This window comes from Crassostrea angulata, chromosome 3 (genome assembly GCF_025612915.1).
Source record: "Crassostrea angulata isolate pt1a10 chromosome 3, ASM2561291v2, whole genome shotgun sequence".
Taxonomy (NCBI): Eukaryota; Metazoa; Mollusca; class Bivalvia; order Ostreida; family Ostreidae; genus Magallana; species Magallana angulata.
The window spans coordinates 39,340,997-39,368,031 of NC_069113.1; the positions used below are offsets into that span (position 1 = coordinate 39,340,997).

The window sequence follows — 27,035 nt, forward strand, 5'->3', positions numbered from 1 at the left end:
CTATACGATATGTTAAATTTATTTTATTTTTGACATTTAAAATATCTAAAAGTATGTCTATGAATTTTCAAGGTATCAGTATTTGTGATCGCTAACTAATTTTAGTCGTCGCGAATACTTTTCGTACAGTTTGTTTAGTTCAAGTTACGCGCGTGAAACTCTACTTCACCAAGGCAACGGGCAAGCCTAGGCTACTAAAAGCGAACACCCGTGTAAGTAAACTTTTTATGATGCTATAGACTTGTATATAATGTATACCAATAAAATTGAAGTAAATCACAATTCTAGGAGTATGAAATCATAATTAAATGAAAATCTAGTCCTTCCATATCCTTAATTGACACCTTTACTTACGGTTTGTATATAGTGCACACATTTTATAGTTGTGTTTCTTGACCCTGTATTTGATAACCAACAACGTACACTGTCTATAGGGACAAGATGACAGAAGTAGACGTTCCACAGACCCGGCCTCCGGAGCCCCTCAGTATCCATATTGTGAAGGCATCCAACTTGGTAATTCTAATATTAAACTTTCTTTCCATTTTGATAGACAGTCTGTTGCAACCTGAATCATATTTTTAATGTACAACTGTATCTTTAAACATATATGCACCTTCATTTAAACATGCAGAAACGAAAAAGAAACTTTTTTTACAGCTGTAAAATAAGTTTTTCAAATTATTTTGAAATTAAATCATATATGGTACGTACATGATCAAGATAATATGGGGCCATAAGGATATCTAATCGATTTAGGTTAAAATTTATTTATTTAACTACTGCATTTAAAAACATTTCTGAGAGACAATTTATGCTACTTTACATAGAATATTAGAAAAAAAAAGAACTATGCTCTTTTTCTTTCAGATACACTTAATTATTATATATTTTAATGCCTTTTAACTCTAAAAGTTTTAAGCTTGATATATAATTTGTAAGAATATTAATTGATATTGAATCAAAGTTTCCTGGGTTCAAGGTTTATTCTGTACTCATCATTGTAAACTGCCATTGAAGTACTAAAGATGTACATTTCAGAAATTGACAAAGATAGACAATGGGCAGGTAACTCTTGATTGTGAAGACTGATGAAGCATCATATGCACGCTACTGTTTCACATCATTGCTCTTGTCTTAATTGTCTTAAAAAAAGAAACTTCTTGATGTTTCAAATTTTTAGAACATTCTACTCACTGCATCAAAAGTTTTTCATCATATTTTGTTCCTAGACTGAAATGTTAGATTAATTGTCAGAGTCTAATAAAAAGTCTTAACAGATGTAAAAGAATATTTTTCATTAACATGTGAAATGCATGAGACTTCAACATTATAAAATTAATCTCAACTCCATGTGGAAATAATGCAGTTACTATTTACTTGTTAATTATTGTAGAAGAAAGCTGCATGTACAAACCCTCACTTGTAAAGTCACTAAATGATTCATTAATTAAGTTATTAATCAACATTGATGTCAGTTTTCTTCACAACTGATTATTTGAAATTCACAAAATAATTATAACACAAATCTAAATCCATGGTAAATGAACAAAATAGATTCGTTTATTCAATCATGATAAATATCATGACAATGGTTTTTTTTTCTGAATCAGTAAAAGAACTTTTTAAAATGATTTTCAACAAAATCTTTATTGGTATCAATATAAATTAATGAAAGCTTTATTTTTACAATTTTAATAGAAATATTCTTTTTATTGTTTAATGCATTCATGCAGAGACCATCATCAGGAACATCGGTAATAATTATTTCCAGTATACATTCATGTATACATGTTTGATGCAATCATACATTTTATGGATAAATCATTGTGCCATTCAATATTGATTAGAACAGTATGAAATAAATTGGTACACAAATGCTTTCAAATTATTGGCCTCTCAATTCTGGGGCATTTGGAAATCAAAATCTCATTTAAATTAAAACTGAAATGATTTTAGGGACCAATGACCTTAAAATCTATTAATTTCTTTATGATTTTTTTTTTGGTAGACTGTCATCCCATTCATCATGCATAGTTATCATACTTTTATAACTGATATGTTTTTGCATATTATTAAATAGTTAGTACAATGTAGCTGACTTAATTTCATTTATACATGTACCGGTAAATACTTAATATGTAACTGTGTTTTGGCCAACTGTAGGATGTCTGTCATAAATGTGCAAGTGGAGTAAGTTAGTGTTGAATGTGGTTGAATCTATGTCGTAAATTCAATGTGATCAAATTTTTCTTGCTGTTTTAAATTATATATCAAAAAGTGTTTAACATTAACTTATAGTCCAGAAATTGTGTTGAAATTCACAAAAGTGGAGAGATTCTAAATTAACTTTGTAACTTTGTTATGTTCCGTATATATCTATTTGTTTGAATTTTGGTTATGGAAAGACAGTTTGAAGTAACACTGAGAAGAAAATGTTGATAGAATTTCTTCTTTTTCTAAAGTTAATAATAACTGTACAAGGGAGAATTAATGTGATTTGAACACTATGGGTGGAGGCAAAATGTTTGAACCTTCCTAATAATATCTGAAACATCTTTGAAAAACAAAATTATATGACTATGTAACCATACAAATTGCAATAATTTAAATTTTAATAGATATCTTGAAAGCTATCATGGATATCTTGAACTAAGTAAAGTTTTAATCACAGTTTCTTTATGTAACCGCTATATATCTTGAATCCTCAACTGAGCTTGGATATCTTGAATTTTTTCTTTATGTCTTAATAAGTTTGAAATAATGATTTTAAGATTTTACTGTATATACTGGGTAATGTTCTTTTTTTCTTTTAATTTCAAAATAAATTACTTCTTCATATGTTATATTATATCCAGTATAGATTATATTTATGAGATATAGCCTTGCAGTATTAAAACATATATATGGTTATATGGAGGCTTGTATATAGTTTATATATGATTACTACTAGTATCATATCTATATGATTAATCAATAATATAATCAATCATATCTTAATTATTATAGGAATATTGAGCCGCTCTTTTATTATGTCCTTTCTAATTTTCTTCTCTATTTGCAGAAAGGAACAAAGGGAGACAATGTGCAGATTACTGTCAAAGTGGAATTTGGTGAAAAGGTGTTGGGGGAATCCCCAAAAGTTGACTGTGTACCCGACACGCCAGCAGAGATAGACTATACCGCCACCCTCAACTGTAGTTTTGAGGACCCACTGGTTCTGGATGAAATCTCTTATAAACCAGTTGTCTGTAAGTGTTAGAATACAAAGTGGAAAATAGTTTCCAATAAATCAGAGGTGTGTTCAACAGAGCAAGCACTCGACAAAATTCCTTATACCCGCAACACAAATTTTAGCACGCACTCTCTCTGCTGAACATGCCTTAGGTGTTTGGTAGATCTTTAAAACTCCCATATATATATCCACCAGAGCAACTGTTTTTTTTTTTCTCAAATAAGGTAACTTTCTATTACATGTCCTTTAAATGCAATAAAGTATTTTAATCTTTCAAATGTGATGTGTCACTAATTTGTTATGAATGATTTAATGATTGCACTGTGGAGTTATTCACCTATGATGTATAAGTTATTGAATGATATTTTTACAGTGACTGTGACAGAGGTTCTGCCTAAGGAAAAGAAACAGAAAGAAGAAAAGACAGCCCAGTTGGGACAATGTACAGTGGATTTACTGCCCCTTGTAAAAGGTACTACTGAATATATTATATACAGACTACTTTGTGTGTTATATATACAGTGTATTTTGATTCAAATGAGTGAACATGCAGCTGCTAAGTGACAAGTAGTTTGGAGATTCTATTATTTCATTAATGCATATGGAAGCTTAATTTTCATTAAACCTTTCTTTATTCAATCTGATGTATATTTTCTCAGGCCAAAAATGATAACCTTGAGTGTCTCAGGCACTGCTTCATTAGGCTGATAGCAACCTATTACATGTATATTGATCAATTATGTTATAAGGAAGAAAGTATGAATTATTTCATTTGAAATAGAGTACGGTAATTTATTTCCCCTTATTACTATAAAATGTGTTGGACCGAGAAACCTACAATAAGATATACCCTACCTGCTGCAATGAATTATACACAGCCTGCTCTGATAATTTGTAGGAGCGACAAAACACCACTACAATCTGGTGATCAATCCGCTACCTGGCTCCCCTCTGGAAACCATTCCCCCCGAGGGTCCAAAGGTATTACCCCCCTTTCATAATATGAATCTTTCCAAACTTTAAACGTTTAATTCTTCAACAAAACACTATTTTTGTGGAGAGGTTAAATCTTCATCAAAATGTAGAAAAGTCAAACTTTTTTTTCAGCCTGAGATGGAGGTGGTGATATCGGTACAAGAGTCCTTGTTGGAGGGGACACAGATAGATCAGGGGAACCTCATGACCTTGACCATAGAGTCCCTGTACTCCCCACCTGAGTCCTGGACAATGACCGGATCACAGTACGCATATGCTGCGGCCCTCCCCATCCCTATGTCAGCAGATGTAAGTGAAAGGGTTGATGATTGAAAAATTATTTGTAGCATGATAAATAGACAAATGTATTGAATGATGTTGTACTCTTGATTGATAGGAGTTTTATACCACTGAAAGTATTTCGGTCATAAAATAGTGATAAAAGTTAAAAATGTATGCCGGCAATTTGTTTAATGTATTGTAAGATTACTAGGGTAATTTTTTCTTTCAAAACCAAGCATGTAATAAGCAAATAATAAGACTTTGCTAATGAGTTTAAATGGGTTTTTTTTTAAACAGTGGAAAATTTCTAATGCAGTTGAAATTGATAAATATAATTTTTTATATAAACATCATAAAGCTGATATGAATGGTAGAATTTTTTTGCTATTAAATATGATTCAATAATTTGAATTTTGGGTTTAACAGAAAGAGACACCTGTGGTCTTTGCTAATGGAGCCCTAAAACCAAGCATTGATAAGGAACCACCTAATCGCCAAAAGAAGTGGGCTGTGCCAGGCTCAGCTCAAGGAAACTCTATTTACATTCCAGAGAGGTACAACTTTGTGTATTATTTTACATTTTAGAAACTTAACATTTTGTATTTGTAAAATGTTTATAAAAAATATCTTTTCAAAGTTTACAGAAGAGGAATGTTGCATATAAATGTGCCTGTACTCTTATTTGATGTTAAATGTCTTCACTTTTCCGATCTCACTGCTTTAGTTTTCTACCTCCTGACAACATTGATGATGAAGACGGTGAATTCAAGAGCAAAGACGACCGAGAGCATCGTCATACTGCTGAGACTGAAAAACTAAGAGTGACCTGGAATACGGAGAGAAGATGCTACCTGGATTCCTTAGCAACCAAGAGGTGTGTTTAATAATAGATTTATCATTTCAAATTAAGACAAGTTACATTCACAGTCAAAATGCTGAGAATGTTTTGTGAACTGAAAAATTAGATAACAATGCGCAATACCCAAAGTTTTGTTTTTATCACAGCTTTCAAGACAAGATAGCCAAATGTAGGTACTGGCCAGTTGAGGTGATGCGACTTCCCCAACCTGCAGCTGCTAAAGGCAAAAAGGTAAGCTTAATTCCCTCAAGTCCACTTCATTCACTTTTTTGTGCAAAGATTCATGTTGATAAGACTGTTTTGGGAGAAATCAGTATAAAAACACAATTTTCAAAAATACATGTTCTTATGTGGATTTTGTGGTGTTCATTAAAAAATCACAATGTCAATGTATTCACACTGAATTTGACCTTGACCCTTCACAGTCCCAGAACGCCAACACAGTTGTAAGTTCAAAGTTCAAGTCTCTAACAGGTCACCTTTATTGCAAAACTATAGAACAAATTGTGCACAGCTTTACACATGCATATATTAATTGTTTTTATACTTTATAACCATAAAAGACAGGATTTATTACACATGTGTTTTGTGAATGTGTTTCCCCTTATCCAAATTTAATGATGACAAAAATTATTTCAAATGAATTTGTATTATATATTCTTTAGCACTCAGCGGTAGGTATTAATTGATGTGTTGATGGCCTTACCTACCCAATCAACTTCTTCTTATCCAGGATTTATATCAGTAACAAATATTGCTGTGTGTTATATATGTTCATGCCCTGTATTGTATGATGCACAATTATTGTCAAATCAAACCCATCATGAATATTGATGAAAAAAGTACTTAGTGAAAACCTGAAAAACTCCAAGATTGTATTGTTAGGGTTGTTTTTAAAGCTGTGGTTTTCAGCCTTGTTGCAATTTTTCCTCTCCATATTTTTAACAATCCCAAACCCTCTTTCTGCCCTTTTAAATTTATTTTTGGGGAAACACATATAATAGAATATTTGATCCTGTGGTATTAGTTTTTTTAATATACAAAATACAGCAATTTCTTAAATTGTTTTTCAAATTTTTCAAATATATGAACAATGCATTCATATAGACCTGTGATATTTGTCTTTTTTTCAGATATCAATCTGAGACTAACATTCTCTTTAATCAGCACATTTTTTTTTCAATTTTCCTGTGCACATTCAATACCTAATTATATCTAATACCCTGTCTTTTCATTTTTGAGCAATCAACAAATTGCAGCAAAAATTACTAGTATCATAACATAGTTGTTTATGAAGGATGAGAGAGAGAGAGAGAGAGAGAGAGAGAGAGAGATTTCATTGTAATAAAAACTTTAAACATTATTGATATCCCAAAACCATTTCATCAATGTCTAGATTTTGTTATAAAGATTGACCTTGTTTTGATATCAGGATACAAAAACCCACAAAGAGGTAATTTGGTGACAGTACATGTATATCAGAAGGAGTTGCATGGTATCTGATAATAACCTGGTAAAAGAAAACTGTATACAAAACCATTCTTGTGCTGTATTCAACTTTATTTCTGCATCAGTTGTAATACTGGTCAAGTTTTAAAGAGTCTCCCGCATTTTATATTGGCCTCAATGAATTTTGATTGAATTAATTAAAATAAAATAAAAAAGCCATGAAAATCAGGACACATGAGGCAAAAAAACAACAAACAATGTATTGGAAGTCAGAGAAAGTTTCCTGTAACAGTGTTGCAAAGACTTTTGAGTAAAAGTTTTTTAAATCTATAGTAGTAATCAGGATGTTATGTTTACTTGTACTAATAAGGAATAAATAAGAACATATTCAAATATTAATAATAAAGTTCATTAATCCATGATCACTATAATTTATCAAAAGAATGGAAACCTATACTATAATCAATATTTTTTCATTAATATTACCCCAGGGGTATACCTTTTAAAAAAAATTAATCAATGCTAACTCTGACTATAAAGTTTATATCTGTTTTAATTTTATTGAATAGATTTTTTGTTGATTTTTAGTTGATTTTTATTAATTTAAAATTTCTTAATCTGATTCCAAAGATTTAAATGCTTTATCATCTTGTAGTTATCATGTAATATTACTTTGTTTAATTTTTAGCAAAATGATCATTTTAATTTTAAAAAAAAAGGTTATTAAGTTCTATTTCCATGCTTCTCCGGAGGCTTGAACAGTCCTAAAGTTCATGCATGCAAGGCAATGGGAGCATTTTCATTATGTATACTAGTCTCCTTAAACTAGCCAGAACAAAAACTATAGCATCCATTATACTGATAGCTTTTGATCATTATATGTTTTGTATATAGCCTGGCCTTGGGGGAGGGAAGTTCAAGGTTGGTCTATTGAATGTGTGTGATTCATTGTGTTACCATGGATACCCACCTGTAGACTTTTCAAAGGGTGTCCATTCTCTGTTCTTTTACTTTTCTGTGCAGAAATCCCCAAGCAATTTCTTTAGACAAAGTGTGCATATATTTTACCATTTAGATAATTATAATGAATATTGTGCTTTTTTTTCCATATATCTAATCTCAGAATTTAAAAATACTGGCATCTATTTCAATAATTATTTACCACACTTGGTAAAATCTAAAAAAAAAAAAATAAAAAGATGTAAATTAAATTTCAGATAATTTTTTTTTTTATTAAGGGGGCTTAGAATAATAGAATCAACATGAGAGAGTTATAATAAGGCTCTACATCTAGAAACTTTCAATAGTTGTCTAAGAGTGGTAGAAAAATTTACATATAGGCAATAAATTAACAGGTAGTGATAACAGTTTAGCCATTTCTATGTAGATTATGTGTACTTTCTATAACTTTCATTATGCTTAAGACACTATAATTTCTCTTCTTTTTTATTTCTTTCTAAAACCTCTCATGAATAATTCATAAATCATAATGTCTTTATAACTGTAAAACCTGATCTTGATATATAACTCACTGTGTATGTTCAATTTTTTTCATTTTCTCTACATAATTAACTCATAAATCTTCTCATAGTTCTCATTACATCTCAGTTTTTTCGAACTTGAGTGTAAAAACATCGCATTTTTTTTCTCAATTACGTATTGAGGTTTGATGGCTTTGTCCTTGACATTGACAGGATGATGAGGGATCTATCAGTTACCATGGCGTGGCTTTCGTCAATTTAGCACCATTGCTATACCCTGGAGGTGAGTACCAGTTGACAGAACCAGAACACTTATTAGTCTCGAAAAATAAATTGAAACACCACTGAATACATGGGAATTTACGGCTATCCACACTTCTGGATACATGCAATGAATTACAAATAAAGAGTACCGGTATTTCCTCAAAGAATTCTAATTGGTTCATTATTTGTTATATACCAAATTCAGTCTGAAAGATATACCCAGTTATATTAAAACTGTTCCAAATTAAAAACTAATTCCATTTACTTTAGTTCAGTAAGTCATCAAAGCAAAGTGATAAAAAAATGTTTTCATAGTACCTAGAATGTCATCTTTATTTGTGTGGGATTCAATGAAAAATAACTAAATATTCTTTTTTTAATCAGAACTCTTCTGCTTGATCATAACCTATTTTACTTTTATTAAACTTTACTAAGTTAGAGCTAGTACAGAAAATTGTATTTTTTTTTGTAGTCAAAAGAATCCGAGGTGCATACAAGGTGCATGCATATACAGATCATGCAATGCACGAAAAGGTTAGTGAAGTTTAAATATAAAACCAAATTAAAATGTTGTTGATTAATTACAACAAGAACAAATCAATGGGGAAAATCTTTTTTTCGCTTCTGGTTTCGGAAGCTTTAGATTTTTAAGTTAATTATTTCTGGTCATGCAAGGAACTTAAAAGTTATTAACCGCATGAGAGAAAAATGCTTCAATAAAAACGAATTAAACCCAAAAATAGTAAATGCAGGACATGAACTTTACAGAACCATGAAAGTTGTTTATAATTTCACTGTGATATCATCTTCAAAGGAGCTTTCTGTTGCATTTTATATTATGTGTACCAGTGCTGTAATTAAAACAAACATCAGAAGTTTGTTTTTAATGACCTTTTTTATGCTCTGTGGATTTCATAATGATGCATGGTTTTATAGTTTTATAAAGTTCATGCATGCAGAAGACATAAAGATTTTTATCTAGGCACATAAATATGTATTACGTTCTGTCCATCATTTAGACCAAGAGGAAGACAGGATTTGGGGAGGAGGCCGGGAAAATCGCCTTCAATATCCTCAACAGAAACAGTGCCTCCCCTTTTCCCAAGAAAGCTGGCAAAGAGGGGGGTGAGAAGAAGGAAAAAGAGGTCAAAAAAGGGGTGAGTTCATAAAAGTGCCCTCCCCCCCCCCCCCCCAAAAAAAAAAAATATTTAATGATTGACCAACTGATCAAGCCCCTGCAGTGAAGACTCAGAATCTAAAAGATTGATATTGAATATGCATAACACCCGAAAAGTTTTACTACCATGCAATGAAATATTAAATAAAAAAAAAACACAATCTGACAGTCTTTTATACCTGTACTAAATATGTTTCTAAACTCTATTTTTTTTTTCAATTTGAATGAAGATTTTATAACCTTTTTATAAACATTTGAATAATGATTATTTTTTCATTTTTCAAAACTGTAGATTATTCAATAATAGCGAGGAATTAATATCTGGATAAAACGTAAACTATATGAAATTATAACAGAAGTTTGGTCTTCATGATCTTCTATTTTTGCAATTTGATACAAAATGGCAGAATTGTGGAATTAAGTACTCACCTTACTTAAGGAATCTACAGTATTATGTATGGTTAATAATTGTTTCTTTCCATCAAACTGACCATACAATTTTAAAAACCTCCACCCTCATAGGTCTACCCAATCTCATTCTGAGTCGAATTAAAAAAAGACGACCATTGTGTAAAATTTTATTCCATTATCATTTCAGAAAAAAAATGTCTTATATATCATTTTAATAAGAATTTCTTTAATTTTACACATCTAACATCTATTAGTAATAAGATAATAAAGATTTTTTTGTAGCATAGTGAAAAAGCACAGGTAAAATTTGGAAACTAAACAAAATAAGATAAAAACAAAATCCAGTATCAGCTCACACACAAGCATACTGAATAAATGATATTTAAAATAAATGTTGTGCCCACCATACTCAATAAGTCACAGCTCTATGATGTCACAGATATATATGAGCAAACTTTGAATTCAAAAAGTTTTGCTTGTTGCAGAGAGCCAGTAGCATTGCTCAGCACCATGAACATGAGGTTGGCCAACTGTGCCGTGCATAATCACACGCTTGAATAATTATGTCACTGACGTTTGAATTGTCTTCTTGCTTAGTTCAATCTAATGTGAAAATCCCATGTATTCTCTTCTCCTTTGTGAATTGCTATTTACCTGGTAAATGTTTTTGGTTTTTCTTGTAGAAATTTTTAAAAAATTTGGGAATTGGGGGATGCATCACTAGTATTCACATTTAAAAAAAAAAATGGGATCATATAGGTTGAATATTCACACAAAAAAAGCTGTTTCAGACACTGGACAGTCCCAAGTAAATTATAACCAAAATCTCAAAACACTGCTATGGGCATTTAGAAACCACTTTTATCAGATGATTTGAATTGAGAGTGTAGAAAGCTTTTTGTTGTTAAATATGTGTTGGATCTTACAGCGGTCAATGAGCATAGCTCAGCACCAACAAGCGAACCCCACCCCAGGCGGGCCTGGGGGTCAGGCTCCAACAGAGGTAGACTGATGTTTTATCATTCACTCGGTACAGGTGGTGTGCTGACATGAGACTTGATTCATGCACATGCACATTTTTAGAATTGACTTCCATTTTTGTAAAATTGACACTCATTTAGAGGTGGGCAAATTTTAATTATCACTAATTAAGAGAAATCATAAATACATGTTTAATCTTAGAAGTATAGGACTTACCAGTAACCTTAGCTTTCATAGAATTTTTGTTTATATATTACTGAGTGTTTGATGACCAAATATATATGAGTTAGGCCATTAGTGAGAATTTTTTTTTAAGTTTGTGATTTTGTACAAAAAGGAGATAAATACAATTTTCCATTTTTTTAAACAATTGCAAGATATATAGCTACAAGATATTTGATTGATCAATAAATACCTGTCGGACTTCAGAAAAAAGAAAACTTAAACAGTTTAAGTTTTAGTTTAAAACTAATAAAGAATACCTAATCACAGTCTTAGCACTGCCCTTTACAATTTAGATATTGTAAAAGCATATACCTGTAGACCCCTTCACAGTAACTGCAATTTATTTTATACTGCTCTCTTGCAGGGCAAAATGATAAACTTTGCCGAATTGAAGTAGGTAGATAATTAAATGAAACAAATAGAACAATTACGTAATATTTCACCAAACTACGGTATGTCATTAAGTTGCCCTGCAAATGAGCAGTACTGCAGTTACCTTGAAGGGGTATATTGCGATGCAGCAGTCCAACACACTAAATAAGATTGATATTAGAGATTTTGAATATGTTAATTAAGGTTCTGTTTGCTTTTGTACCCTGTATTTAATTTTTCCATTCTATAAAACTAACACAAAAACCAATTAGAAAACCATTCTCAACCTGTGTGCAAGTTTGTGTGTTTTGCCTATGTTTTTTGAAACGCATGTTGATTCGATACTAAAATTCAGGTTTTGGAAAGCTTGTGTAAAGTCAGGTTGTTTGGGATTTTCTGTTTGCGGGTATCAGAGTGCAAATCTGATGTCATTTGATTTTGAATTGAAATCTTTCTATTGAATGAATTGGAATTGTTTTTTGTGTCAAAACATGTATATGTGTTTAATAATTTACTTTGACAAAAATTTTTGTATATGATCTGTAAAGTAAAGTTAACGAGGGACAAATCTTAAGAACCTGCGATATGATTTGTACATATAGAGAGATGGAAGCGTCAAGTCAGACATTTTAAGTATCCACTCAATTATACAGGTGAGAGGTTGTTGCTAAGGTGATGAACTCCAGGTGTTTATGGTTAATGATAGACATGGAATATGTTTGCTATGCGAAGAGGGAATATTTTTTAGTTTTGGGGCCGTGCTTTAGAAAATTTAGACATAAAGAGGGCCATGAGATCACAAAAAATTGTCTGCTTCACCTTTAGTTTTAGAAGATTAATTGATGTGTTTTAAATTTAGGTAATTTTCACATTTGAAGTATTTTTTTAGCACTCTTTTTTGAGTAAAGTAGCATCACAACAAGAGAGTAGGATGTTTAAAGGTCACTCGAGTCTCTCATTGACCTATTGCAATTGGGTTTCGTCTGTTGTCGTATAGCAACTGTCATGCAATATGAGCTAAATCAGTTGAACATTTTATGCTCAATTCCTTTTGGAACTGTAGAAATCTAAATAAACCTTTATAAATTCTACTGTTAAGACCACAAGGGTCTTGGAATTTAATAAAAAAAAATTTAAATTTTGCCTCTGCATCTTCTGATTGCAGAGTTATTAGAAGCAAGAGTGTTAATCTCGTAATATCATTCATGTTATTTTTTTTTAATGCAGTACAACTTATGATATTTTTTTTTTTATATATAACTTAAAGCTTCTTCTCACTCGTGTTAAATCTTGTTATGTTTTCTTCTTTAAACATGCATGTTGATTCATAAGCATTTTGTTCATCATATATATATTGTAAAATTACATTATACTCAGGTGACTGTCGAGGCCTATGGGCAAAACCTTAAATAATATTTTAATGAGTTTTGACTTTGATATGATTTTAATCTGATTTTTTTTAAAGAAACAATTTAAGTTTTATTTTTGCTCTTATATTCTATCTTAATAAGATTTTTTTGTCAATTTTCAGTTTATTTTTTAATTTTATTTCAAGTGTGTCAATATTTTTTTCTTCAAAGATATGATTGAGACATAAATTACATGTAAATAAATGTGTAAAATGATTTGCATGATTTCATATTTATAGGCCTCTCAGACCATAAAATCAGACACAGGGTCAGAAATGGAGGGACAACCCCCAGTAAATGTGGAGGGACAGCAGTATGTGGACGCTAAGGCTTATGTCATGCTGGAAATCTCCCTCACCAGGCCCCTGATCCCAAAGAGGCCCCCTGAGGAACTGGCAAGAAGGTAAATTGTTTTTCAATAAGAATGAAGTCCATTAGGGTTTTGAATATAACCTCTTTTTCTGATTTATTATTTTATTAAAATATGTATATTGCATGCTGGGAAATCTTGTTTGATCTTTATTTTATTAAATCCAATCTAATTTGAGTCAGGCAGCTATAGCTGCTTGGTCCGATTTTTTTGTAATTACAGTATCAACATTTTTTCCATACAAATCATTCATCTTAGAAAGTTATGGACTTTCTCCTATTTACACCAGCAGAATCAGTCTCCTTTCAAAGTTAGAAATATTCAAAGTAAATAAAAATAATTTCTCTTTGGGCAAACGAAAAAACAAACCAAAATGCATCACGGGAATGTTTAGAAAAGGAAACCGCTTGGTTTCGTCCCCCGAATGATTGGTGTTATTCAACCCGCATGCTATGCATCGATTATAAAGAAAGCAGACTTTGGAAATATTAGCGAACAAAACGTACACATGTTTATTTGTAATTGTCTGATCATTTCGACCTTTATTTAAAGCGATGTCAAAGTCGTAATACAACCATACCCGTCTCGTCGTCAGGGGTGAAATTTAACATGAGGCGAAATAACGCGGTACCTTTTAATGTCGTTTGTTTTGTTAGCAAATTTTTTACGTATTTTTCTTCATTGAAATTTGGCATAATTGACGGGTAAAACTACTGCAATGTCTATTATTATACATATACTAAGCATAGCCATCGTTTAAAAGCGTGCATAAAATTTGATATAAAATCGGACCAAGCAGCTTTAAAGCAGCTTTAAGGGCTAATATAAAGTGTGTTGTCATCTCTTTAAGCACAACTAAAGTATAAAATGAAATAAATTAATTTTTTTCAAACTTGATGTGGCAAAAATAACCCTCTATGCATGCACTTCTAACATTGAAGAGATTTTACCTTTTTTCCAATGCTATTTAAAAATTTTTTTTTCAAGAGTTGCGGAATATATTCCTCCAAGACCATTGTTTCCCAAAAGAACTGACGGAGCTCAAAGGGTAAAATACTATATTTTAAGGTCTATCACCTAACAATACCAATGGACCTTTCATTTACTCTGACGAGTTATACTAAGGTTTCTCATATAACAGTACACCGAAAATTCATATTTTTAAAAAATATATATTTTAAAGTATTACCGGTAAATATGTAAATTACTAATATTTTTGCTGTTTTGTTGATTCCGAGGTGGGAAGGTGATTGTTATCTTATAAATTCCAATAAGTTTTGTGAATAAAATTCAATGTTTATATTACCCAAAGTAGTCAGTATAGCAACATATTGGTAGCAGAGTAATTATATTGCATGGTTTCTTTAACGTTACATTTGGTTGCCTTTTCCAGGCTGTTGAAGATTTCCACAATCAAGTTGGGAGTGTGGCCAATCTGATTTTAGATGAGTTTAGGTAGGGAATCAAACTAGAGATTTTTCATTTATCACAATTATGATAACAATTTAATTATAAAAAACTTAGAATAATGGTTTTTAAATTTTGCATTATATCTTAACAGGGATCAATTTGGTGATTTATTGAAAGTTGATGATGAGCCTCAGACAGTGGAGGCAATGGAGTCCAGGTAATTTTCACTGCCCGTGTTATTTTCACCCTTCTATGTTTGCAAACGTTTCGCCCCATCTTAAATTCGCCTAGACGTGCTTGTTTACTAAAGAGATAACATGGAACATTGGAATTCGCCCAGTCTAAAATTCACCCACTGACAGCGAGGGCGGAAGGGGCAAAAATAAAACGGGGATGAATATTTCCTTGTATACAGTAATTTTTTTAAATGAACTACAGTACTTGTAGAAATTTTTGCTGTTAATTTTTTTTTTTTTTTTGGGGGGGGGGGGGGGGGAGGGGCTATGTTTGCAATCATGTCATCAGCGCAAAATATAACACAGGCAAAATTTACATTGCTTAATATTATACAACCTTTCAATGCATAAACTTTTGAAATTGCAAAAACCGACCTGTTCAATTTATAAAAACATTTATGCAAATTTCCATCATTTTTGCAACATTTTTAGCAAATAAGAAAAAAAAAGAGATGCAGTTTTTAATTTTTGAAACAGTATTTCATTAATACAGGAACAAAAAAATGTAATACTTTGTTTATCTTTTTTTATATACTCTTGCAGGAGACAGAAGCTGATCTATGAGCTTAATTCCTCAGGGAAGTACTTTGCATTCAAGGAGCAACTGAAGTATGCAGTGGTCAAAATCGTCAGGGAGAAATACCTGAAAACATCCGCTTTTGAAGACAGACAGGAACTGCAGGTTTGAATAAGCATTCGTCATTTTTTGAAATAATTCCCAAAATAGAAATAAATCTAATTTTTAAAAATGTGACATTGGTTTCCATATAGGGTTTTTTTTTGTTTCCTTTTGGCTACAACATTTTTAAAGTAAATAATATTTGGTATATAATATAGATCTAATGAGGCAAATTTATCTTTGATTCCAGACCTTCCTAAGTGAGCTGTATGTGTACCTGATTGACCAGATGCACGTTGCCCTGGGCAAGTTTTTGGCCCTCGAAGATCAAGCTCCTATTCCCAAGCCTCTGACCGACTCGGCTCAGCTGAAGCACTTCGCAAGAGAAGCAGAAGTCAATGGAAACTATGAACTGGCAACAAAATATTATCAAGAGGTTGGTATTCTCTTTCTCTTCATATAAAGTCCTAATTTTTCTTGATATGTTTTGAATTAGTTATCTAGCATTGAGTGGAAATCAAACCTAAGTTCTACATTTAATTTGATTTAGCACCCTGATAAAGTACATAAACATTTTATCTTCATACAACTCTTAATTATTTCTCTTCTGCTGATAAATTCTGCTTTCGGTTACACCCAAAAGAACTCTCAATGCACAGATTATCATGTTCTATTATTTAGTAGTATTTTGTTAGTTTCAAATGTCACTAATGGAGAGAGATCCACTAATCTGATTCACAGAGAATTGCCAGGAACAGGAACGATCCCTCTCATTGGTTTGATTACGGGACCTTCTGTCTCTACATCAATGACATCACTAAGGCCGAAGAGTGCTTCAAAGAGTGCATTGCTATTGATCAGAAACACCTGCAGGGGTAAAAAAAATATCAAAGTGTTGAAAAATAATTTCCAGCAATTTTTCCTCATATGACTTTCTAGCAAGATTTTAAAGTTTAGAGTATCTTGCTATTTGGTTTGTTTGTTTGTTATTTGTTTTAAAGCAGATATTTTTCATTTGTTTATTAGTTTGTTGCTGTATGGAGTTGTCTGTACTCTGTCTGAGAGAAATGAAGCAGCCGAGACTTTCTTTGAAGCTGCAACCTGTGTGGATCCAAAGAGCATTTTAGCTTGGACTATGCTTGGTATATGTCATATTTGTGCTAAAACTTTCAAAAACTCTTTCAGAATACTCTTGAATTCTGAAAAGATCAAACAAAAGTTTTTAAACCCCCTTCCCCAACAGACCTTGAGCCATTTTGTTTTGGGCACTAGTATTTCAGAAGGTGAGGTTCTCTGTTGTAGGTTTGTTTTATGATGCTGTCAACAACGAGATTGGAGCAGAAATGGCTTACCTGGAGGCCAACAAACTGAATCAAGCAGCAGCCGTTGCTGAGGCTAAAGCTCTGAGGGAAGATGACGTGACCAAAGAGAGGCTGGCCCGTGGAGAACACGAGAGTGAGGACAAAGGTATTAAAGGAACAGAGTTACATTGTGTTAGAAGTGTAGTGTTCCAGAGTATTTGTTGTATTAGAGGAAGAGGGTTCCAGGTTATGTCTTTTACTGTCAGGGGAACAGAGTTCTAAATTACAAAATGCATGTGTTTTATTAGAGAAATAGAGATCCTCATTTTTTTTATAATGGAAACAATTTAAGATTTTGTGTCATAAGGGAAAAGAGATCAAGATTTTGTGTTGTTTAAGGTTAACAGGGTTTAAAATTTTGTCATATAAGAGGAACAGAGTACTAGATAATGTGTTGTGTCATAAAGTCCCAAATTAAGGTGACATTCAGTGTCTCATTGCAAAGGTTTATAAACAGTATTTACAAATATTTTAGCAAAGACATTAGAAAATGCTATTCGACAGTAATGTGAAAATTTAGGAAAACATCTCATCAGATCTAAATACGCAAACAACTGTTTGTGCTTAAGAAAAATGCTATCTTTGTCATTAATTGTTAATTATTAACATTCTTTAATTAACAGAGGTGGATCATGATCAGGGAGGTTTGGCCCCACCCTCAGTCCCTGACATCAAACAACCGTCCCCACCCTCCAGCGATAAACCCCCAACCTCTGCACGCTCCGGCAAAGGATCTGTCAGTGATACTAGGCGCATGTCTGCCTCCAAGAGATCTGGTAGGTCTCCATTGTACCATGTTGTAACTCAGTGGGATTTATTCCTCTCTTGTTGGATTGTTGTGTTTACCATTTGGGGAAAAGTTTATTTACGGATACCTCTGAATAATAATAATGTTGTATGATTCCTTTGATTTTATGATAACCCTTTAATGTTAATGTCTGTAATATTTGAGGGAAAAAAACCCATTTATCTTGATAATAACAAACGTTTTTTCAACTTTGCAATTGTTAAATTCTTGAATGGTTTATGGTTAAAAGGATTTTTTTTTTTTGATTTACATGTAAATGAATATCTAAGTGGAATATTTATCAAACATTGGTAGAACAGCTATAAACTGCAGTGAACTCAAACTTCTAGGTTACATTAACTGTTACATATAGATGTAATGTCCTTCCTTGGTTGTAGACATACACCTCCGCCCAGAACAATCTCCCCAATTACAAGGTACAGAACCAATGTACATCTCCACTTAACAATGAACCTCACTCTGACATTTCAGTATCTAACCTCCCACATATGACCTGACCTATGACCTTCAACCTCAGTCTACCAAAATGCAATATCCCTCAACCTCTGTCTATATTGAATTGTATTTTACATGTATGTGTACAGTCTTGCCTATTAACTAATACAAATGGTCATTTACAATGTGATTTACATTCACAGAATGTATGCAAAGTTTGAATATGTTTGCTGTGTTACATGTATCAGTAAGATATTGTACTTAATTTGAAAAATTCAGGGTGAAAAATCAAACAGAAAAAGAGAGGGAAGCTTACCGTATAGTCACGCTAATATATATTTAACAACAAGAATTAAGATGTAGGCAATCATGCAAAAAATCATTGCAGATAACATGCTTCTGTTTTCTTCCGTGCTACAAAAATTTCATTCTTAATATTACCATATAACATTGGAAAAGAGATTTTGTGTTTAAATGTTTTGATTTTTATTATTGAACTCATGCAGTCAGGATAGCAAAAGGTAGAGGAGAAAGAAAAAAATGAATCTCTCTTCTTGTAGAAAAGCCACCATTATCACAAGCTCACAGAAATATATGCACCTGCTGGCACTATAGAGAGTCTGCAATACTGAACTACAATGTACTTAGTCCAACAGCTCAGCACTACATTTTTTGTTTCTCTTTGAGTCACTTCATTCAGTATTGATTATACACATTGTGTGTTGACGCTGCACTAATTAGATGAGTTTTACATCAAACTTAGAACACAGTGGACTAGTAAGATGAAAGATGAGAATCTTAATTTTTCCCCTTTCTTCTGAAAAAGTAATTTAGAACTTTTGCGTGCAAGCTGTCAAAAAGTTTTGTGTGTGTGTTTTTGTTTCTTTTTTGTTTTTTACAAAATAGATTTCTATTTTCACGAGGTATTGTTTCCTTATTCTATGGTTCAGTACTTGCAAATGATAAATTGACAGAAAATGGGCTTTGATGTTTCTTCTATCAAATTTTGATGATAAAACTTCAATTAGGAAACCGTTATTAAAATAACTACCAAGGTTGAAAGACAATAGAATTAGCACAGTAGTTTTTTGGTCAGAATTTTGATCATGCTCTGATCATGTTCTTTGTTGATGCATTACTGGTATATTGATTATAGGAAATGAATCCTATTATCCTACTTTTTGCACCTGCCCCTATCACTGTCACCAAGGACCTTTACAATCTTAAAAGATTTGTTATTATGCATGGACTGGTTTTAATAAGGAGCATATCCTTGAAATCCATTTTATCTTACCCTTATAAAAGTAGGCCAGATCTTATATAAAAAAATTTGAATTTTTCTTGCATAGCAATTTAAAACTCATCAAAAATCGTTGGCAACCACCAGATCAGTATTATCGAACCATAGGGTGAAAAACAGTGTTTTCTGATGTTAAGTGGATTTTGCAAGTCTATGAGCTGGTTTTTACATTCAGAAATTGGTTTTATAAAGCTTAGTTTCTCAATTAAAACACTTGATTTCTAACATTAGTGTAGATGATAGATTTAGATTTAAAAATAATATTGTGCTAAAATGCTTTCTGCTCTGCCCACTGATGAATTAAAAAACAACAGTCACATTATATTGGTTCCATTGAGCTGTTTTGTTTTTGACAAGTTAATGAAGAAAGAGATCTGTTATGCAATTTTTATTGACATTATTTAATATGTTTTCACCATTAATTTTTTGATAGATAATGTTGGTAAGTTCCTGCATTAGTTGCTTGTATCGCTCAGCTGCTATAAATTAGTGTAGGTTTACTAGACAATAAAGTATTGATGTTTTAGTATGTCTCCTCTATTAGTAAAGCATTTTATCAGCCAGTATTCTTTTCATAAAACTCTGTCAACAGTTAGGAGTGAAATCATCTGCTATAGTTAGTAGACTCATATATGATAAAGATGAATTTGTTCTAGGTAACTTTAGATATACATTTATTGCATATATATATGTTCCATGCATATTGCCTCTTCAGTTTCAGGATATATTCAGGATATTCTTTATCCTTTGTATTGTAATTTCAAGTTATTACATGACATTTCAATTGAGAACATGTTTTTTTTTAATGTTTTAGTAATAAGCTAACATTAGAATAGACTGTATGTCATTTTACTTCAATCTATATCACAACTGTGTTGAGATAAATTTAAAATAGTGCAAAAATCTTTTACAACCAAGACTGGGTCATAAAAATAATCTCATGTTTAATGTGATCATAGTACTGCAAGGTAGAAATGTTTTTGTTTTGCAATAATGACTGACATTTTCAATAAAACAGGAAGTAAGATTAAGACAGAGAGTAGCACTTCTCGTCCTGGAAGCCACTACAAAATGGGGAGCCAGCGTGGCACTCCCCAGCCTGCAGAGGAAACAGAGGAGCCACCCATCAGGGAGCCCACTCCAGTGCCTCGCTGCAGTATCTACATGCAGACCATTGAGTGGTTGATTGAGGTCAAGGCTGTTCCAGTAAGTTTACCAAATATGGAACTTTTTTTTTACTATTTGTCATTGAATCTTCCACATTACTTCTTTTTTTTGGGCAAGTTTAAATATTTTTTGACAATTAGATATTTTTCAGATAAGATGAAACTGCAAAATATCACAGACAAATTTAAACTTTTATCATTCATATCTTAAGCACTCTTTGACTTATCAAATAAAACAATTACAGTTAAATCAGTTGTCATGTGTACCTGTAATCTATATTCTAGTAATCTATATTTCTAGTTTACTGAGAGAGCTTTGGCCCATGAACTGCTTTCACCAATGGGAGGTCCCACATCTGGATACCACATCAACTATGCTAGATTGAAGCTTCAAAAGAAAGAATACAAGGAGGCTGAAAATAGTCTGGATGAGGCCTTACAGTTTGATTACCAGGTGACATCATAATTTTCAAGTCTATGTTTAAAATGTGTTTTTATGATTATTCTTTGATGAATAAAATGAAATAGTGAAATGTTAAATAACTGCAAGCATAAAGGATTATCCATTTTGTTCCTCAATTCTTTACTTTTATTCCAGAACCCTGATGCTTGGGCTTTGATGGGACATGTGAAGTACATGACCAATGATGTAGAGGCATCTAGGGACTGCTATGAACGCACCATTTCCTTCACAAGTGATGCGGCAGAGATGCATTCTATATACCTTAGACTGGCCTCCATATATCTACAGGAAGAAAAGGTATCAAACAATGTACAGTTAATTACTGATGGTGATAATCAAATCTGTGAAATATTCTGTACAGTCTTTTTGCTGACCTTGTACATATTTTGACTTTTATTGAGGATTCAGGTTATACAATATGTATCGTCTTTTGTCAGTTTTCCAATGCAAAGAACACCTTCCTTATGGCCTGCAAGAGATCGCCATCTTGTGTATCTTGGCTTGGAGTTGGTATAGCTTGTTATAGGGTAAGTAAAGAAGAGTTATCTCTCTTATTCAAATTCTTTAAAAATTCCACGTTGATTTTGTCTTATCTTGTATTTTGCTTGTGTTAACAGTTAGGAGAGCTTGCAGAATCTGAGGATGCTCTGTCTGAGGCCAACATTCTTAACAACACAGACCCTGAAGTATGGGGTTATCTTTCCTTAGTTTGTTTGAAAACTGGACGTCAGTTGGAGGCAGAGCAAGCATACAAATATGCTTTGAAGGTAAATAATTATGTACTCTTTATTAGCTAAAGCTGTACAGTTTGGTATCAGTTTTCTTCGGAGCTCACTGAGCCTTTTGATTTAGAAGAAAAACAAATATTTTATTTTACCAAAACTCAAGCACCAAACTATTTTTTACTGTTAAAAAACAACACAAGTGTAATTTAGGATGATCATTTAATGGTTTCTCTTTCAATTTCAGCTGAACTTGTCAGACTATGACCTGTTAACAGAGATTCAGCATGTTCAACAAGACGTAGGATTTGGAAACCCAGAGTTTTAAAGTCCTGGATTGTGACAATTGTTCTGTCTTATCCCTATCTTTGTTATAGGAACATTTCTTTTGATTTGGTTTTTGATTCTATGTTGAATGTTTAGATATTATTATTTATATAAGTCAAATTAAAGTTAAAACAATCTGTGATGAATATTTAAAATAAATTTTTACTCCTATACATACAATTCTATGTGCAGCTTCTTTTTTTCTTTCGTGTTTCAAACTTGAGCAGTTTTTAAAAAAAACCCTGAGAGTAGTTTTGACATCAGGGAATGGACTGGAAATTAGTGCACTCCTCTGAAAAAACTAGTCAATTGTGTGACATTTGATATAAGAATGCATTTTTATAAACACTAAAGTAATAATGAATAGAATGGTTAAAACTGTTTATGACCGCATAGCTTGGTATTAATGCAACGAAAACAAAATTACGTATTTGTGTTTGAATTCCACAGCGGGTAATAAACATGAAAATTGATGCTCTGCATGAAAAACTGGGGAGACATTTCTGCGATAAAAATATATGGATGTTAAGTGATTATGTCAGATAGATGGCCTAGCAAGGGCATTGATTCTTGAATAGGCTTAAACTACAATATGGTGTTTAGATCAGTTCATTAATTCTCTCAACACCATTTTAAACTACAAAAATATATAATGTGTGTAACTTTATCGACAAACAATAGTTATTTTATTACATGTATTAATTAATGTTTTCGTTTGTCTGTTCAGAATATGCATATAATCTGACGAAAACAAATTATACTGTGCTTTTACAGAATTCTCACTGTTTTGAGAAATAGCCTTTTTACAAACTATTTTCAAGTGGCATCGCAAGTTTTATATGATGCTGGTATTAAGTCAAAAATAAAGGTGAACAGCATGTCATCTGAATTTTGCAAGTGCCGAGGTCCGTCAAAGGGAAAAATCTATCCCCATTTTTATTTTCACTTTGACCCAGAGAGGCATTTTTAAACATGAGGCCGATGGGCCACATCGCTCACCTGAGGAACAATAGGTATGATAAAGTCAGTTTAATGGAGTCATAATACAAACAATCTGGACAATGTACAATAATACATGTAGATCCTGTATAAATAAAATCCATTTTCCCCCTTGGAACTCGGATAGCCCTGATTGCTGCCAATATTTACAAGAGCAGACTTTAATCACCGCTCCTGGACATATATAGGGACTCAACGTTACGCAGGCAGGGATGACCGCACACCTACGCAACTCAACAGGTACCAACGTTAACGCAAGCAGGGATGACCGCACACTTGCGCCAACAGCTCAACCTAACGCAAGCAGGGAGTGCCGCACACTTGCGCTAGAAAGGCCAGAACACCAGCAGGGATGACCATCCACTAGTGCTCTGCCGCAACCACCACCACTACAAGCAGGTATGACCGCACACTTGTATCAATGCGATACAGGGCAGGAATGACCGCACACTCTGTATCATAGGTTATAAAACGCGAAGATTAGATAGATCAGGGGTGTCCACACACTCAATTTATCCGTATCTGTTCAAGTTTAACCCCAAACAGTCTCTCGTCATAATGCAATAGACACTGTCACTTTATATGTGCCGGCCTAAAATAATTCATAGTATCTAAAAATTGGAAATCAAAAATAAACAAACTAATCCGGCCTTACCCAAAACTACATATGCAGAACAACTTATATACATTGTTTCAGCTTTCCTGGCTGATTAGTTTCTGAGAAGAAGATTTTTAAAGATTTACTCAATATATATCTATGTAAAACTTTGACCCCCCCATTGTGGCCCCACCCTACCCACCGGGGTCATGAATTTCACACTTTTGAATCTACACTACCTGAGGATCCTTCCACACAAGTTTCGGCTTTCCTGGCTGTTTAGTTTCTGAGAAGAAGATTTTTAAAGATTTACTCTATATATTCCTATGTAAAACATCGACCCCCCATTGTGGCCCCACCCTACCCCCGGGAGTCATGAATTTCACAACTTTGAATCTACACTACCTGATGATGCTTCCACACAAGTTTCAGCTTTCCTGACTGTTTAGTTTCTGAGAAGATTTTTAAAGATTTACTCTATATATTCCTATGTAAAACTTCGACCCCCCATTGTGGCCCCACCCTACCCCCGGAGGTCATGAATTTCACAACTTTGAATTTATAATACCTGAGGATGCTTCCACACAAGTTTCAGCTTTCCTGGCTTTCTGGTTCTTGAGAAGAAGATTTTTGAAAATTTCTCGAAATTTTTCATTAATTTCTAATTATCTCCCCTTGAAAAGGGGTGTGGCTCTTAATTTTCACAACTTTGAATTCCCTTTGCCTAAGGATGATTTGTGCCAAGTTTGGTTGAAATTGGCCAAGTAGTTCTTGAGAAGATGTTGAAAATGTGAAAAGTTTACGGACAGACGGACGGACGACAGACAAAATGTGATCAGAATAGCTCACTTGAGCTGTCAGCTCAGGTGAGCTAAAAATTGAATCAGTGGTTTAGATAGTATTTCTAAAGATATTGAAGATAATCTTTGTACTTTTATGAAACTGTTAACATTTTTATATGCAGACGATACTACATACGTATATAAATAGTGCGGCGAACCGTACGCGCATAATTTACGCGCATGTAACAATATACATGTATAAATAGTGCCTGTTTGGGAGGGTAACAGTTGAAATTGACACCCCGAAAAAACCATTGTCAACCGACGTGAAGCGGAGGTTGACAATGGTTTTCGAGGGGTGTTTATTTCAACTGTTATCCTCCCAAACAGGCACTATTTATTTTGTTATACTGAATGTCTTAATTTTTAAGAAAATTTTACTGCTTTTATATAGGAATAACGTGAATTCTACAGCGAACCGTACGCGCATAATTTTCGCGCATGTAACATTTTTTAATGTTACCCGTTGCTAACGCTGAGGGTAATAGAAAATATTATTAACTGCGTCTTAACCAATCAGATTTCAGTATTTAACATGAAAGTATAACAATACATAAATAGTGCCTGTTTGGGAGGGTAACAGTTGAAATTGACACCTCGAGAAAACCATTGTCAACCGACGCGAAGCGGAGGTTGACAATGGTTTTCGAGGGGTGTCAATTTCAACTGTTATCCTCCCAAACAGGCACTATTTATTTTGTTATACCGAATGTCTTAATTTGAAAGAAAACATCACTGCTTTTAGATAGGAATAACGTAAATTATAAGGCGAACCGTACGCGCATGATTTTCGCGCATGTAAAATTCGTAATGTTACCCGTTGCTAAGTGCGTTGCTAACGCTGAGGGTAATAGAACAGATTATGAACTGCGTCTAAACCAATCAGATTTCAGTATTTAACATGAAAGTATAACAATTCGTTTTATTATACTTTCTTGTTAAATACTGAAATCTGATTGGTTTAGACACAGTTGGTAATCCGTTCTATTACCCTCAGCGTTAGCAACACACTTGGCAACGGGTAGCACAACGAATTGTTACATGCGCGTAAATTATGCGCGTACGGTTCGCCATAGAATTCACTTCATTTCTATATAAAAGCAATAAAATTTTCTTTCAAATAAAGACACTCAGTATAATAAAATAAATAGTGCCTATTTGGGAGGGTAACTGTTGAAATTGACACCCCTCGGTTTTCTCGGGGTGTCAATTTCTACAGTTACCCTCCCAAACAGGCACTATTTATATAGTGTCACCCGTTGCCAAGTGTGTTGCTAATGCAGAGGTTAATAGAACGGATTACCAACTGCGTCTAAACCAATCAGATTTCAGTATTTAAGATGAAAGTATAATAATGTAATGTAATAATAATAATCGTAAAACTTGGTCTGTAGGACATTATTCATTTTTACGATAAAACATATTCTATCTCCACTCTCCTAAGAAATATGATGTTAATTTTTTTGCATGTAATCAAATATTTTTTGTCATCACGAAGACAACAGTAAGTACTTAGTTGAAATGTATACTTTCTCTCATGAGAAATCATTAATATATATGAACAGAATATAAAGCAAATTTCCAATGAAAATTTACCCGTATTTGTATTTTCTTTTCTGAGTTTATTCATGCTAATATGATAATTGTAGAAACATAAACTAAAGATCCCATTAGCGTGAATGTATTGCGCAAGCGTAAGATTGAAAAATCCAGATGATTTCCGGGATTTTTTGAGAATTTCGTTCATTATTAATTAGCGAAGCTTAACTGAGAAAAAATAAAAACAAATTGGTATTTTTAAGGAACCAATGACGTTTAGAATCTGTAAAACAAAAGACAGTATTCTTCCGATTGATCGGTATTAAAGACCAAAAATTCGAGTCAATATAGTAGTATAGATAGTATAGATGACACCCTGAGTGATCTTCAACATACTAGTACTCTAAGCGAATTGTTTGTGTACTGCGAAACATGAAACTCCAAGTTAATTTTAAAACCAAAATTGTTATATTTTCGAAAGAACCCGCTCCTAAACATACATTTGAATTTAATGCCGAAGTTATAGAAATTATCAAAGAATTGAATTATCTTGGTATTTTATTTTAAGATCGGGATCATTCTGTAAGGCAAAAAAAGACATTTTTGTGACCAAGCACAAAAAGCAATGTACGGTATTATTAGAAGAATTCGATTATATAATTAAAAATTTAACTACCTTTTGACTGTCAACTTGATTTTTATGAGAAGGACAAGTGGATG

At 32.8% G+C, this 27,035-nt stretch overlaps 1 protein-coding gene across 15 annotated transcripts; it reads left to right on the forward strand.

Annotated features, from left to right (window-relative positions):
• Window positions 1-137: 137 nt before the first annotated feature.
• On the forward strand, window positions 138-22,517 carry LOC128176046 (cilia- and flagella-associated protein 70-like). 15 transcript variants are annotated; one of them, XM_052842061.1, is made up of 35 exons: window positions 138-212; window positions 435-516; window positions 1,042-1,068; window positions 1,737-1,757; window positions 3,065-3,251; window positions 3,609-3,707; window positions 4,134-4,216; window positions 4,343-4,519; window positions 4,919-5,046; window positions 5,217-5,366; window positions 5,498-5,582; window positions 6,784-6,804; window positions 8,495-8,564; window positions 9,018-9,079; window positions 9,565-9,702; window positions 10,416-10,433; window positions 11,062-11,136; window positions 12,314-12,364; window positions 13,360-13,523; window positions 14,478-14,538; window positions 14,884-14,945; window positions 15,052-15,117; window positions 15,680-15,818; window positions 16,006-16,191; window positions 16,497-16,630; window positions 16,782-16,897; window positions 17,058-17,222; window positions 17,740-17,892; window positions 18,302-18,340; window positions 20,678-20,865; window positions 21,127-21,279; window positions 21,424-21,585; window positions 21,726-21,815; window positions 21,906-22,055; window positions 22,258-22,517. In XM_052842061.1, exons 2-35 carry the CDS (start codon window positions 442-444, stop codon window positions 22,336-22,338), a joined length of 3,576 nt encoding a protein of 1,191 aa, XP_052698021.1. In that variant the 5' UTR covers window positions 138-212; window positions 435-441; the 3' UTR covers window positions 22,339-22,517. The 15 variants fall into 15 exon arrangements, with proteins under 15 accessions (XP_052698021.1, XP_052698019.1, XP_052698028.1 ...); XM_052842059.1 differs by lacking the exon at window positions 6,784-6,804 and adding an exon at window positions 7,695-7,721; XM_052842065.1 differs by lacking the exons at window positions 6,784-6,804; window positions 18,302-18,340 and adding exons at window positions 7,695-7,721; window positions 18,866-18,880 and having other exon boundaries at window positions 143-212.
• The last annotated feature ends 4,518 nt before the right edge of the window (window positions 22,518-27,035 follow it).